Source organism: Maylandia zebra, linkage group LG1 (genome assembly GCF_041146795.1).
Source record: "Maylandia zebra isolate NMK-2024a linkage group LG1, Mzebra_GT3a, whole genome shotgun sequence".
NCBI classification, from domain to species: Eukaryota; Metazoa; Chordata; class Actinopteri; order Cichliformes; family Cichlidae; genus Maylandia; species Maylandia zebra.
In genome coordinates this window covers 31,328,563-31,343,498 of record NC_135167.1, presented here as the reverse complement: position 1 = coordinate 31,343,498, position 14,936 = coordinate 31,328,563, and the positions used below count along the sequence as shown (strand labels likewise).

General features: G+C 39.0%; 1 protein-coding gene across 4 annotated transcripts; it reads right to left on the bottom strand.

Moving 5' to 3' along the window:
• Positions 1–2,673: 2,673 nt before the first annotated feature.
• Positions 2,674–14,251, bottom strand: nr1h3 (nuclear receptor subfamily 1, group H, member 3). Of its 4 annotated transcripts, XM_004558044.5 has the most exons (12): positions 14,037–14,251; positions 13,175–13,274; positions 11,482–11,698; positions 9,416–9,498; positions 8,290–8,532; positions 7,508–7,774; positions 7,141–7,346; positions 6,830–7,009; positions 5,861–5,960; positions 5,318–5,431; positions 4,991–5,085; positions 2,674–4,639 (listed from the first exon to the last, which is right to left on the bottom strand). In XM_004558044.5, exons 4-12 carry the CDS (start codon positions 9,456–9,458, stop codon positions 4,493–4,495), a joined length of 1,395 nt encoding a protein of 464 aa, XP_004558101.1. In that variant the 5' UTR covers positions 9,459–9,498; positions 11,482–11,698; positions 13,175–13,274; positions 14,037–14,251; the 3' UTR covers positions 2,674–4,492. The 4 variants fall into 4 exon arrangements, with proteins under 4 accessions (XP_004558101.1, XP_004558103.1, XP_004558102.1 ...); XM_004558046.5 differs by lacking the exon at positions 11,482–11,698; XM_004558045.5 differs by lacking the exon at positions 13,175–13,274.
• Between the last annotated feature and the right edge of the window lie 685 nt (positions 14,252–14,936).

The window sequence follows — 14,936 nt, the reverse complement described above, 5'->3', positions numbered from 1 at the left end:
ATTATTTATAATTAACTAAAGTTAAAAGGACCAAAAAGCTAACAAAAAGTGACTAAAAATAATCCAAATAAATTTTAACTGTATGAATTTTAGTAGGCTACTTGGTTTAACGCAATGATAAAGAAATTTAAGATAAGATAAGATAAGATAAGATAGAACTTTATTAATCCCTCGGGTGGGTTCCTCTGGGAAATTCGATTTCCAAAAAAGCACAGCACCGACAGAAGTTACAGAGTTATACACACACACATATATATAAATACAGAGACAATATAAATAAAATATACGAAGGGGATAAATAGAATAAATAGGAATAAAAATAAAAAATACAAGTGAATTGCACATTTCAAGTATTGAGTCTATTGCACCGTTGACTATTTACAAAAGTATTGCACAAAAGGTATTGCACAGTGAGGTGAAGAGGCACTACAGCTTAGTTGTTCCCTCCTTTGTCCTCCTGTTTCCCCTCCAGAGAGGAGTTAAACAGTCTGATGGCGTGTGGGACAAAGGAGTTTTTAAGTCTGTTAGTTCTTGTCTTTGGGAGAAGCAACCTGTCACTGAACAGACTCTTCTGGTTGTTAATGGCCGTGTGCAGAGGATGCCTGGCATTGTCCATAATGTCCATCAGTTTCTTTAATGTCCTTTTCTCTGCCACTGTCACCAGAGTGTCCAGCTTCATGCCGACCACAGAGCTAGCCCTCCTGATCAGTTTCTCCAGCCTGGATGAGTCCTTCTTTGCTGTGCTGCTCCCCCAGCACACCACAGCATAGAAAAGTACTCCAGCAACCACCGACTGGTAAAAGTTTTTTTAAGTGAAATATGTGCCACATATCCCCAAAAGTTTCTTCAATCAGCCAACCTGATGACAGAGTACTTCATGCTGACTCTAGAGCAGTAGTGTTGAATAATCTGTCAGTAACCCGGGGCAATTAAAATGTCTCCAGATCATTCAAAAAGTGGAATTTGCATTTCAAAGCTCTCGCTTTGAACACTCAGCATGTGTTGCTGAGAATGAAAATGAAACGGTACATGTTGAACATCTCTATCAAAGATAGCATTAACCAAATTAATGGCTGGGTACATTCAGAGAGAAAAAAGTTATGAGGTCAGCAACATAAAAAGGCTTGAAGATCTGCTGAAGACAAACCAGAACTGCACTGAACGAGTCTCATCAACCTCTCAATCCATTACAATTTATTCCTTGTAAAACAGCAAATGTGTGGATGAGCTAAGAACCTGAGATATCGGCAGCATTACCACAATATACATATACACAAAAATAACTATTGCTCTTTGATTACAGTACGCACACTAGAAAATAATAATAAAGGTAATCATATTCCCTCTGTGAACCGAAATGGTATACAACCAAGGGATATTAATAGTAATATTACAGAAGCTATTTTTAGGTCCTGCAAGCATCAAACCAAAACCCAAAATACAAAAATTCACATTTTGTTAAAAAGGGACCTAAAGGAAAGTTTTGCATAAGCATTTCACCGGTTTGGTTACACGCTCCTGCATCCGTTCTTGTCTTAACCTGCTCATTATTTTTTTAATAAATAAAACACTATATCAGAGATTGATTATATGGATATCAACAAAATCCAAATCTATAACTAAATTTTAAGGATTGACATAGTACATGGTCAAAAATGCCAGGACACCACCATCTTTTCTGTGCCTACAGAATGAAAAAAAAAATTGTCATAGCTAAAGTTTGTTTCCTGATGTTAGCTGCTGTTCCATTCTTCTTCTGGCAGGAACAAACCCTTATGGATGGTCTTTTGTTAGACGTTTCCCACAAGCAACTACTAAGTAAGAAAATCCGGTCACTAGGTTTTCCACAGCTATTCTAACATCTTAAGAGCACCCCACTGTAAGGAATGTGGCTGGACAAGCATTTGCATTTATTCAGCCAACCATTAAGTAACGTTTACTGTTTTTATCATTTTACACATTTTCTTAATGTTAGGCTGTGTGAGACATTTTAAAATCAGTTTTCATCCAGCTTGGTCAAAGATGCATGAACCAGGCTAAAGGATTGTATCATTAGATCATTTAATCCGCATGGTGAAACATAAAAGTCAAGTTGTCATAGAGGACACGTCATAGACGATGTCAAAGGCAAATACAAACTAGGGAGTTAATTCACCAATTAATTATTGTCATCACTAATTTTTTTTTAAACCACTAGAGTTGTCATTAATTTAGTATATCAATATATCATTTTCACACAAGACATCCTTACATGTCACAGGCAGGAAAGCAAAAAAAATTAAATTAAAAATAAAGTGGAAAATAATATTGTCAGTTTCAGGGTTCCCGATGCTGTGCATGGTGGTTCACAGGAACACTTTAATAAACAAAGCCAATTTTATTAAAAGCATGAGCTGAACATGGGAGAGATAATCAGTTTAAGCTAATATTATACAATACAGACATGTTGGTCAATATGGCGATAAAGTTAAAAAAAAAAAAAAAAAAAGGGGTCAGTTTGGTTACACAATCCAAGCTTAACAACCAAAAATTCAAATAATTAAACATCAAGTCCACCAGCAAGTGCTTTTGGACAAAAATCTAATGTGCAATAAAGTGAATTTTGAAGAGTCTACTTGTGCCTGTGTGACATTTGTGTAGCAGGTGTAGATAATGTCCCATTTAACCAGCACGTTAGCCGTCTGATGGAATTTATTAGCTAAAAGGTCCCCAAAAACATGATTCTGGACGACCTCCCGGCTGAAATAATAGAAGTTGTTTGTTAGGACAGAGCAAACTGCATTTTACATCTACAGTTATTGAGAAATCCAACCTTGACATCTTGTAATGGCTACAGAGGTAATTAAATTACTGTAAAACAGACTGCAAAGCCATTAAACTGTCCCAATTTTCAGCCGTCTTCACTCAACATAGGAAGAGAAAACAGACTTCACAATTATTGGCAGTCCTTTATCATCCATTATGCAGCATTTCAGTGTTACACCGCACAGGACAAGGCATGGAAAACACAGCAATAAGAAAAACATATATATATCTCTAGTAAAGTAGTTCTTTCCTGTTGATTCCTGCTCCCTGTTAATAAAGATTTTGGTACATGTTTTTAGTGAGGTTTCCCAAAATCTGACCGGTTAAAGCTGTTGATGTTGAGTACCCATTCAAGGAAGATACTCACACTATTACAGACCTTTAGATCAAGTTAGCTTTCTAACTAGAAATTCAGCTTGACATTTATTGTCCTCCGTATTAGTTACATAGTAGATTATCAAAAATAAAATGTCACAAAACGTCTCCTTTTCTGCTCAAACATTTGACACACTTTTAAATGCTAGAGCGAAATCACAAAAGTACATTTCACTTACACAGTTACAAAGATGGTGTTAATCAAGCCAATACTTTTCATTTATTTGTGAATGCAACTTTGACAGAAAAGGGGCTTTCTCACTGGGGAAAACAAAAAAAGGCTCAGAGACATGGTAGATTGACTTTGCCAAACTGAAATTTCATCTTTCCTTACATCTTAAAGACAATACCGCCTGTATTTCAGGGTACCATTGCACTGAGTGATAAAACAAAACAAAACACACCATTTCCTGTGAAGGGCCCAGCCTACTAGTCACCTGCAGAGTTGTACTTTCTTGTGCGTTAGCATGTGATTGTACAATCTTGAGGATAAGCTTTGCATTTTTTATTTTTAATGTAAACAAATATACAATTTACACTAACTGTAATGGGCTTCTACAAACGACCAAAAAGGTCCCTTATTCATCTGGAAAAACTAAAGTAAATCTATTAAACTAATAGATATTAAAGAAGCCTCCAGTTCTCAGAGGTCTACTTCACATTACCTGAGCAACTACACCAGCCTTTAACTTTTGTACTTACTCCAAAGGGAACAAAAATCTATTTGCTGCCATATTAAAATGCATATTACGTATCAACCAAATGGCCTATATTTTAACCTAATGTCAATAAAGTGAAAAGCTGTCGTGGGTCTGATTATGCCCATCTTTTCCCCGTTCTATTGCACAAATGCAAATATCACCATTTTAACTGAATGTGTGACTGTAATCCTGACGTTTGAAAGAGCCACAGCCAAGACCTGCTCAGTTCCTGTTGATTATTATTGTTAGAGGAAAAGGATAAAAACCGCACTAGAGATTGACAAAACGTTCAACAAATATTAAATCAGAGATAACTGGCTAAAGAGCCGAATGCTGGTATTTAACCACAATCACGTCAGTATCTACATGGAAGAAAAGAAAAAAAAAAAAAAAAAAGCAAGGTTCAAAGAAAAGTAGGCGTTCATGTTCCTCTTAGGAACACAAAGCCATATAGCAGTCTGAGAGCAAAGGGCAGCGTTGCTCTCCCTTCCCCATGAAAAAGAAAACAACCAGTCCTTGACAAGATCGTCAGAAAGGAGTCAGTGATCTTGCTGGATGCAATGTCTGTCTCAGGCTTAACAAAGCCACGGAGTGTGACATCAGGTTTGCAGTCACTCATTGACGTCCCAGATTTCAGATAGTAGTGGGGGAAGCTTCTTGTCCTGGAGGCGAAGGGCAAAAACCTGCTCCGAGTGGACGCTGCTTAGTGTACGAAGGCTCACCAGCTTCATCAGCATGCGGGGGAACATCAAGTGATCCTAAGGAAGTTCATTTAAAAATAAATGAATAGTTTCCAAAGCGCCTTTCAAACACAATCACTTCACAATATGTGTGTGAAAACACACAAATACCTATTATCAACTCAGCTGATAATGTATAATTGTTGCTGTTTTTAGATAACAATATGTGGTCTACATTTGATTCCTTTCACCACTCAGCTTTATCTAGCACACAACTGCTCTTCTAACAGTTCAAACCCCCTACAAGTCTCAACAATACAATATGACCTTAGTCATGACCTAATGTGCTTGTTGTGATGATGACAGCCTGATTATACTGATGTTCAGTCTGTAACAAAAGAAAAAGCTACAGATATATCTGGTGCTTACATTTGGTCTCTTAATCATGATATAAGAGCGCAGTGCATCCACATAGGGCTGTTGCAGCCGCTCCACCAGATCATGATCTTGCACATTTGGCCGATCTGAAAGCAAATATACACACACACACACACACACACATTAATCTCTCCTGTTTGTTTATGGAGGAAAAAAAAGAAGATCTATTTTGGTAAAATGCAAAGAAAGCCTTCTGAGCGGAAAAATGCTCAATCTGCAAATGCAACCAGTTCATTTCTCCCAAAGAACTAAAAAGGGAAGGATTAGTTCTCAAAGCATTTTCACTATGAGAAGGGTGTGTAGCTTATAAATTCTGACCCGCAGAAAAGATGTTGATAGCAATGAGCAGAGCATATTCGGCCTCGTCCAGGTGCAGGTCATTCATTCCTTTTGAAAACTCAAAGATGGGGTTGATGAACTCAAACTGAAGCCCTGAGGAGGTAAGAGTGGAGAGAGGAGGGAGGAAATGAAATGTCATGTTACAAATAGAAACGCACTGCAGCTGCACGCTGTGGATTTGAGCATTTTCACAGTAAGGGAACATATGAAAACATATTTTCTATACATCTCTGTAATCTTTGACTTTCTGCTAGAAGGCACACGATACAACCATTAAAGCATTAGATGCAATTAAAGCAGAGTTTTTAATCATTACTGATGGGACTGGTGCAATAAGGTGAATGCAGGGACTGGCGTACATGTGCTGAATTTTGTATATATTATTTCTCCTTTTTAACACTATAAGTACTGCACTTAAATTTTTGTCATCATAAAAACATTTTCATTCTGACAGATGAAATGCACACACTGTGGTTAAGTAATAAAAACAATTATTTGGTAGGTAGAAATGAACAAATGAACCTGCTTTGGCGAAATCCTCCTTATTGTAACTGAAGTCCTTCAGAAATGTAATGCTGTCAATGGCAGGATTGTATCGCCGAGACGTCTCAAGCAGCATAATCTGAGAAAGACAAAAAAACCCATATTTTTTTGTCTTTCAACTACACCAGCCTTTAACTTTTGTACTTACTCAAAAGGGAACACAAACTATTTGTTACAATGAAAATGTAATAGTCAGTTTGTACACTACAGATTCACAGTTATTAATCAAAAGCAAATTTGCTCAGAATATGTATCTTATGAGTCATTATTTGCTCTTCTTTTTAAACTAAATTTCCTTTGTTAAGTATTTTGGGTTTTCTCATCATAAGCAATGTTAAAGTATACTGTAGTCATCCTTGGATACTATTAATTGTTTTCACTACAGAGCTTTCCTTTCAGAAATATACTGATCATATTACTATTTCCGAGCACTGGGCTCTGTTGAGGGTTTGTTACTGCCACAGAAAAACAAATACTAGATCAGAAGGCTTATAAGACTGTTGGCTGCAACAATTTCTAATAACACTGAAAACAGCTGAACCGAAAGATCAGCAGAATTTTTTTTCTGACGTGTTTGATTCTCACTGGAGTAACTTGGAGTTTGCTTGCTTGATACTTAACAGTTAAGATTTGAGACTTGCACTTGTGTTTACTCCCACCTCTGAATCACAGAGTACTTGCCAAAATGAAATGAAAATGCTAAAGTATTTTTAGTATGTTTAGAGTTTGGTTGTGGATTATTCACAGAGGCAAGACAACAAGGTAGCTATTCTTAGAGGGGCCGAGTTAAAAATCAAGCAATGGACAGCCAATCCAAAGAAAATGGGCTCATAATGAGGCATCTTAAATCTTTTCATAAAAGGGCCAGTAAAAGATAGAAACCATTCCCCCCCCTCTAGTTAGTGTAATGGGTACAATTTAACAAAAGTCACATTTCTAGCAACAGACCTCAATAGTAGATGTCTTCAGTAGAGCAATCTGGTCTTCTCTTGTGAGCTCAAGGAAACCAGGAAGCTGCTTAGCAAAATCCACAATCTCTTGGACTGACATGATTGCCAGCTCAGTGAAGTGAGCGAACCGCTGCTGCCGCACTTCTCGATTCTGCAAATCCTGACTCTGTGGCCAAGGCTGGAATACATTAACAGTAAATATACAGTAGTGAGATAAATCTGACTCTGAGACAAACCCGCCTCAGCATTTGAGACACTGTCTCTATAGCTGCTGCCATTTCAGCTCCAACTCCCCTCTGAAGCACTTACCGTCACTTTTGGTCGGTCAAGGAAAGACCTCTTGTTGCATTGCTTCTGCATAGCCACCAGCTTCTGAATCATCTCCTGCTGCTGTGGATCCAGTGTGGCTGCTTCCTGAGGAGGGGTGGGTGTGACCACCGTGGACGTGCGGGCCGTTTCCTCCTCCTGCTGCTTCTTCAGCTTTTTCAGTCTAATTTGCTCCTCAGAAAGCACACCTACAGGTCAAAAGAGGATGCACATCCTAAAGCTCAAGCTAATTAAAGAGTTTCTTTTCATTGTCACGACTTGCACTCTGGCTAGAAACCCACATGCCAACATTGCATGTGGGTTTGCAAGTTTTCTTCATCTCTGATTCATTTGGCGTACAGACACTCACACTGCTCCAGCATCCCCGCCTCCCGACACTTGCGCAGGCGGCACTGCTGGCACTTGCGGCGCATGTACATGTCCATTTCGCAACGACCATTGTTTTTGCAGGAGTACTGGGCACTTTTAATGACGCTGCGCCGAAAGAAGCCCTTGCAGCCCTCACAGCTCAACACGTTGTAGTGGAAACCAGAGGCCTTGTCGCCACAGACACTGCACACCTCGTTGCCCAGCATCTTTGGAGCAGGCCCCTTCTTTCTTTTCACTGGCTGACCATCTACACACAAATGAAAGAGATATGACACCAATGTGAACTCAAGAAAATGATCTGGGTTTAGTTAAGATAGCTTCTCAGAAGCAGTCTGTTATATATGCTCCTTTCAAGAAACAATGGTTACTTCTAGGTCTTGTATCTAAACCAAAATAGAACAGAATAAACACACTCAACGTTACTGACTCATCATAAAGGTCAAACTATAGAATAAGCATGTCTAACATCAAGAGATCAGAAGGAAATAATACTGGTTATACTGGTCTGTGGAAGTTGTCACTCCACTTGCAGTACAAACAGCCATAACTGAGATGGGCAAGTTTAGTCATGCCTTTTTCTAATTTTTGTATTTAACAACTAGGTCCTGTTTTCCACTCAACTATTTACAATAGTGACAAATACAAAGACACTGTTTTCCTACCCTCCAATTCTTAATAACCAACTCACAGAAGAGCATTGTTTTCATTTAAAAACAATGTATTTAATGCAGGTTTGCTGAAACAAACTTTTAAAACATGCACCTGTGCTTGCAGATGTGTCACCTGCAGCTGGATCCAGCTTAATGTCATTTGGTTCTACTGGCAGAGGGCTGCTCATCTCAGCCAGCGAGGGGCCATTATGAGGGGGGACGGGGAAATCGTCTGGGTGGGAGAGGTCAGTCAGTGACAGCAGGCCATCATGCTTCATTGTGGTACTTCCACTGCTTTCCTCAACCATGCAGTCCAGCTGCAGCTCAGAGGCCCCATCAAACACCTTACTCTCATCTGAGAGAGACGAGACAAACACAGCGAAAACAATAATCATCGTCCAAGGCCGTTCCACTCGTCTTTATCTTTATTTTGACAGTTGTCTGACATAAACAGCCATGTTCACAAAAACATATACAACATGATGCAGCAATCACAGATTCAACGGTAAATTATGAGCTGGTGAGAAAGGGCCAATGTATTCTGTGCTGGGTTTAAAAGGGCATGTTGGACCATTTGCTACGGGAGAGGATAAAGGAAGCTAACAGCACTTCCTAAGCCAAAAGCTTTTCACTTGAACTGCAAACTCTGGGTGTGTCTGAGATGTCACAACTAAAAAGTTCTGAAATCAATGTGTCTCTGCCCCTTTCTCGCTGTCACTCGAGTTATTTTTGATCTAACACTAGCTTGGACGTTTTTATTGCAATTAAAATAACTTAATTACACATCACCTGTCTTTTGGCAGCTCATCTCCATATGTGACACACATGTGTATGAGGTGAGAGCAGGGAAAGGAGAGACTATTACAACTGTAAATGGTTGAGGTATGCAGCAAAAACTTCCATAGTAAGCTTAAATAAGACTACCGGTAGTTAAAATAAAAGATAAGCCACATAAATAGATAAATTACTTATTATTTCACTAAATTATTTTAGTATTATTTGTTGAGAAATGCACAAACTGCATTTATTATAAAGTAGGATATTTCTTTTAGGGCTCTCTCCCCACTAAAATAAAAAGATAATACAATATAAAAAACATATTTTATACCCACTCTTGGAATGTAGAGCAAGTACTTCATATACTTCATGGCATAATCTAACAATGACACGTATTGGAAGAATTGGCTCCTGCTCAGGTAAACCTCTCACTTTGGACTGACAGAGATCGTTCCTCTTACCATGACCAACATCTGGGATATCAGTCACAGACAGCGTGGACATCTTCTGCACAGCAGCTTGTCATTACGAAATCAACACGTACCTGCGAAATGAAAACAACAGGACATTATGCTAAAAGTTACTATCACTACAAAATCCTCTGAAGCAAAGTTTTTCCTTGGATCCTACCCGTAAATATGGGTAAGATCCCCCTTGGACTGACAAAGACAGCTTAAGGGTCTCAATGCAGGTTAAAAGCAAAAAAAAAGACAGTTTAGTCTGTTCTGATGACAGACTTTAATTTCAGGAAATGTATTGTCTTCTTTAAATATACAGTCTGCACAACCCATGTAGTCAGCTGTTGTGGCTACAAAGCATTTCTAAAAAGAGAGTTTCACAGACAACATGTTAGCCACCACCTGAGACATACTCAAGTGTGGGTGACTCTGGTAGAGCTATGCCACAGAGTTACAAAACAGTCAAGTGTGAGAAACACACTTAGTTCTCTTGAAACCTCTTGGTTGGGTGTGTAATTAAGAAAATAAGGATGTGGTTTGAAGATATCGATGACAAGTGGATTATTATGCTGTTACGCAGCATAACACAGTTCTTAGAAAGAATTAAAATAGATCAAGGCTTGTAGTTCTGGCCACTCGGAGCCTGGCTATAAAGATGTGCATACAGCAAAGCCAACTGGATGTAAAAGCAGAAATGAAAGCATGTCATGTGCCACATATGGATACATTTCAGGAAACTGAATCAGCAGGAGGCTATTTGGCTGTTCTTAACCAGCCTACAAGAAACAAGCAAGTTTGGAAATGAGGGCCGAGTTATTTTTGTGACAAATAAAAACGATAATGTTCAAACTTTTTGACATCTTTGTCACACGGCATGATAGAGAACTGTATTCTGTCTGCACATCTAATGCAGTTCATTATTCAAACCTACAATTAAAAAAAATTATTATAATCCTTTTTTGGAAATGTTTTTAAAGCAACTACGGTCACTCTTGGTTCACTTCAGAGGCTGTAGCTGATGACAATTTGAACTTTACTGCCTTACATTTAGGGATGCTTCTGATATTTAGTCTACCCCCCCCAACACAAATGTAGTGCATAAACTAACCAATTAGTAAACAATGAATTACTCGACAACTTAAACTACTTTATTTGATGTAATATGCTCAGTGACTGGAATAAAGACTGTAAAGGTCTACTATAGCCAGAAAGTGATGAGCATAAAAGACATAGGCATCAAATTTATGGAAACTCATGGTATGCCAATTGGTGCAAGTCCTTTCTGTGGCATTGCAACCTCAAAAACTGGTTACTCTGCAAAGCACCTGCTTCATAAATGGTGATAAGGACTCGGCAACCACTCCTGCAAGATTTCATAACATAAAAAAAACCCACATACAGGTAGGTGTTCTAGTTGGTATAACTATGTAGTAACATCCGTACTTATCAGTGTAACAGTAGTACTTTTCCATACAAGTATCATAAAGCCTTTCTGTGCATTTTAAAGTTCCCCATGTTTCCAACAAGATAAAGAAAGACAGAGAAAAGAGAATGAAACTGTGAATATATGTGACTGAAATTACATAACTCTGCTGGGGTTATGCCAGTTCAAAAATTAAAGGGAAAGCCGGTAATAAAATGAAACAAAGAACACAGCTACTATGGCAGTAATGTTCCTAGTCTCACTGATAAGCTTTTACATACCCAATGAAACCAGTAAAATCTTATTGTTCCTAACAGTTAAGCTAAACGATAATGAACACAAAACTTCTGTTGGCATAAAGAGGCTTTGGTAACATTTCCATGATAGCATTTGTGATTGTTACACCATGTTGGCTAATGGCACTAAACTGAGGCTATGTATGAATAATATCAAGTTTGCCTTTCAAAGCATGCTGGCAATTTCTAACATTTACTTTTTGGAACTTAACAGTTTCCTCACTGAAAATGCAGCTTTGGTTTGATGATAAAGAAAAACAAGGTCAACGACACTTTGACTCAAAGCTCTTATCAGCTAGAATTGAACTGCGAGACCGACTGTGACAGGCACAGCGGTGGAATGACCTTACCTCAGAATCTGGTGTCTTATTTATCGCCTATCCATCTTTCCCATTAGAGTCCACAACCTCAGCCTGCTGATATCTCTGCGGTGATGCTAAGGACTAGCTCGCCTGATGATCCTTAAAAGGATGCCAAAACCCCTGTGACTTGTTGGGCAGAAGTTTAATGACTTGATATCTCGAAGAGGGCAAGTACGAAAGAAGACAAGTCCCTTTCTACAATGCCCTATGGGAGACAGGAGGGAAAACACACAGAGAGACGGGGAGGAGGGAGGGAGGTGAAAGAGGGAACACCATAGGTTACTATTGGTCATTTGCACAGCTCTTAAATCCACACAGGGTTGTGGTGTTCGATTCTTTTTCTCCAAGTATTAGAGCCACCCATTTTCAATCTTTACAAGGTTCTTACTCCATTTTTCTCCAGTTCTGTCAAAACATAGCATCTACTTGTCCTCTCTGTCACCACTCTAAACCTTCCTCACAAAAATGCCACACAGCTTATTAGAAAAAAATATTTTCTAACATATAACAGTGAATTATCACTCATCCATATATTTTCTTCCACTTATCCAATTCAGGATCATTTCATTAAGGACAAAAAAGCCTAACCTGGGGGTTTGAGGTTTGAAACGAATGATATTCAGAATATGTTGATTATGATGTATTATTCTGGTCATACAAGTCTAAGCTTAGTTGATTTACTAGTTAAAATGTACGATGATCGAGGGCATCGTGGTCTCCTGCATGAATTAACAGTCTTTTGCTGTAACAATTCCTATCTGCATGTGACCTTAAGTCATCCCTGCTCTCGTCTCGCAGATAAAGTCCAATGTCCCCTGCAACTTATCAGTCAGTCACCTTTGACCATGTTTTCACAGACTGTTGGAAATTAAATGAGAGCACCAACAAACAAACACAAAAGAAAGAAAGAATTGATGCAAATCTAAAATCGCCCATCAATAATAACTTAAATGCAGTTCTTATAATGATTTGTACCTGGTTTGGTCATCATAATCTTTTATAGTTGATGATCAATCTAGAGTCAGTATTATAAAATACAGAGAAAAAAAAAGAGAAAGGACCTGTTCTCCATTTACACTCCAGCAAGTCAAACATCAGTCTGCTCTTTAATAAACAATTTGAGGCCAAATAAAATCGATGGGCGTCAAAATTAGGCTTTTATAAAAAACTTGTGAGATTATTTAGCAACTAGTATTTTTGCATGTGCCAGTCAGATAACTAAATAGTAGAAATTTAGAAAACAAATTGTTCATTTGGTCATATTTAAGTTTAAAACCCTTAATAAAAATGTCCGCGTTCATTATGGGCTTTCTGAGTCTTCAGTGATTGTGAACTGGTAAGTAATATGCAAACAAAGCTGCTGAGAAAGATTCAAATTACTGCGCGTGTCAGCAGCCAGAGTGGCGGGGAAGACTGAATGTGAGAAAACACGGCGTGAGAAGGTGCGAATCCAGTGTCCGAAGACAGCATGACTACAACTGGGAAACATCGCTTTCTCAGAGTAACAACGGATGCAACTCTCTACGGTGAAGCAGAAATGGATTACTGCACTCAGCAACATCTTGGTGTGAAAGGAAAGAGTCAGTGCTTTCAGGGATCACAGATTCCACAACCAATCAATGTTCCCAGACAAACACACGCACACAATGTGGTGGAAGGAGAATAGAAGAAGTGTATTCACTTGCAGATCCACCCAGATGTTTTCACTTCTTTAGCCTCCATACTTCTCTTCTGAGTAATCTTTGGTGGAGCCGTGTTGGGAATTAAGTCAGGTCACCGAACTAAAAGATATGATAAAGATATGATAAAGATATGATAAAGATATGATAAAGATATGATAAAGATATGATCCACCCCGCTGAGATAGCAGGTGCAACAGATGTCACCTCTGCACACAGCACTTGTCAGGAAAAACAAGTGAAACCACCTCTACGGGTGGGGCAGGTGCATCAAAGGGTTTTCACACTGAAAACAAGCACATATGAGGGAGTAAACAGCCTGCCTGGCTTGTCAAGCTAAAGTAGCTTTAGTAGTAGTACCATTAGTTTTTTGTTTTTTCGCCCTTTGCAACCATAGTAGGAGCACTTGAAAGCGCAAGTGAAAACTCTTAACACGTATGACAAGTATTGTTTTGACAGTACCGGTATACTGTGATGTGGCCGTTTTGACCGCAGATTTGCTGCTAACATTAGCTTAGTTAGTTAGTTAGTTAACTAAGCTTAATGCCACTTAAGTAGTAACAAACAAACGCACACAGCTAGCCTCAAGTTTGGCTTGTAAACATCAGCCAGCTTACATCGACATACGTTAAACGGTAAACATGCCATCAACACTGCTATTCAAGCAAAACAACCAGGTGTTTAGGTGAGATTAGCTTCTTGGTCGAGCCGCACAAGGCCAGTATCGTTAACGTTAGCCGAGAAGCCCCGCACACCAAACGAACTTCCTATAAACAAGTTTAACTTAGCTAGCTTGGCTAAGTTAACGTCTCTGGGTCAATAAAAACGTTCAGAAATGACACAGAGCTGCGTTTTTAGACTCACCGAGGACTTAAGGACTTTGGGGCTGCTTGTTAGTTGGGCTACTGCGTCCGTGTGCGATTCCTGGCAAGGGCTTTAACAACATACGCTAACATGTTAGCTCGCTAGCCAGCGTCGTTCTATCATGTGATCCAGCGGCCCCGGGGAGCTCCGGCTGCGGCTGTCGCAGCAGGAAGCAGGTTTCATCAGGCAGAGGGGGCCGGGGCCGGGGGCTTCTCTATTCCGGATTTGGTCTTGCAGGAGCGGAAAGCCGCAGCACATTTATCGGCCACAGGGCCCACTTGTTTAGAATTATAGCCTTTTAGAACACAGACTTTTTAAAATATATATACATTTAATTGAGGCCCTATTTATTTATTTACATACAGAAAAAAAAGTCGTTTAAATTATACTTAAATAATATTCAGTCTCCCCTTTTTCCTTTTTCATTTTTTTTTTTGTGCTTTAGGAATTTATTCATGATTTCATAATCAACTAAAATGAAATGAAATTGTTGAATTTGGACCCTCTATATGACACCGATAAATTATTGTAATAATGTAAGATGCGCCTTGGTTGATGATGCTGCAAACTGTGAGAAATTTACAGGGAACCTAATAACAGAAGGACTGCAGCAAGTGTGAACGGGGAGGTTTATAACATGGTAATAAGCTCTGATATGACGTATGGTTTGGAGATGGTAGTGCTCACAAAAAGACAGGAGGCCGAGCTGAAGGTGTTCAGATTTTCACTGGGAGTGACCAGAATGGATGAGATTAGAAATGAGAGGGACAGCTCAGGTTGAGCAGTTTGGAGAGAAAGTTAGAGAGGCAAGGCTGAGATGGTTTTGATATATCAGAGGAGGTATGGTGGAAATGTTGGACAAAGGATGCTGAATATGAAGCTACCGGGCAGAATTGAAAG

Coding starts and splice junctions, on each gene's coding strand:
- nr1h3 (XM_004558044.5), bottom strand. CDS start 9,458: ATGTCCACGCTGTCTGTGACTGATATCCCAGATGTTGGTCATG. Junction 7,775..8,289: donor TGACACATCTGCAAGCACAG/GTGCATGTTTTA, acceptor ATTTGTGTGTAG/ATGGTCAGCCAGTGAAAAGA. Junction 7,010..7,140: donor TTGACCGACCAAAAGTGACG/GTAAGTGCTTCA, acceptor AATGTATTCCAG/CCTTGGCCACAGAGTCAGGA.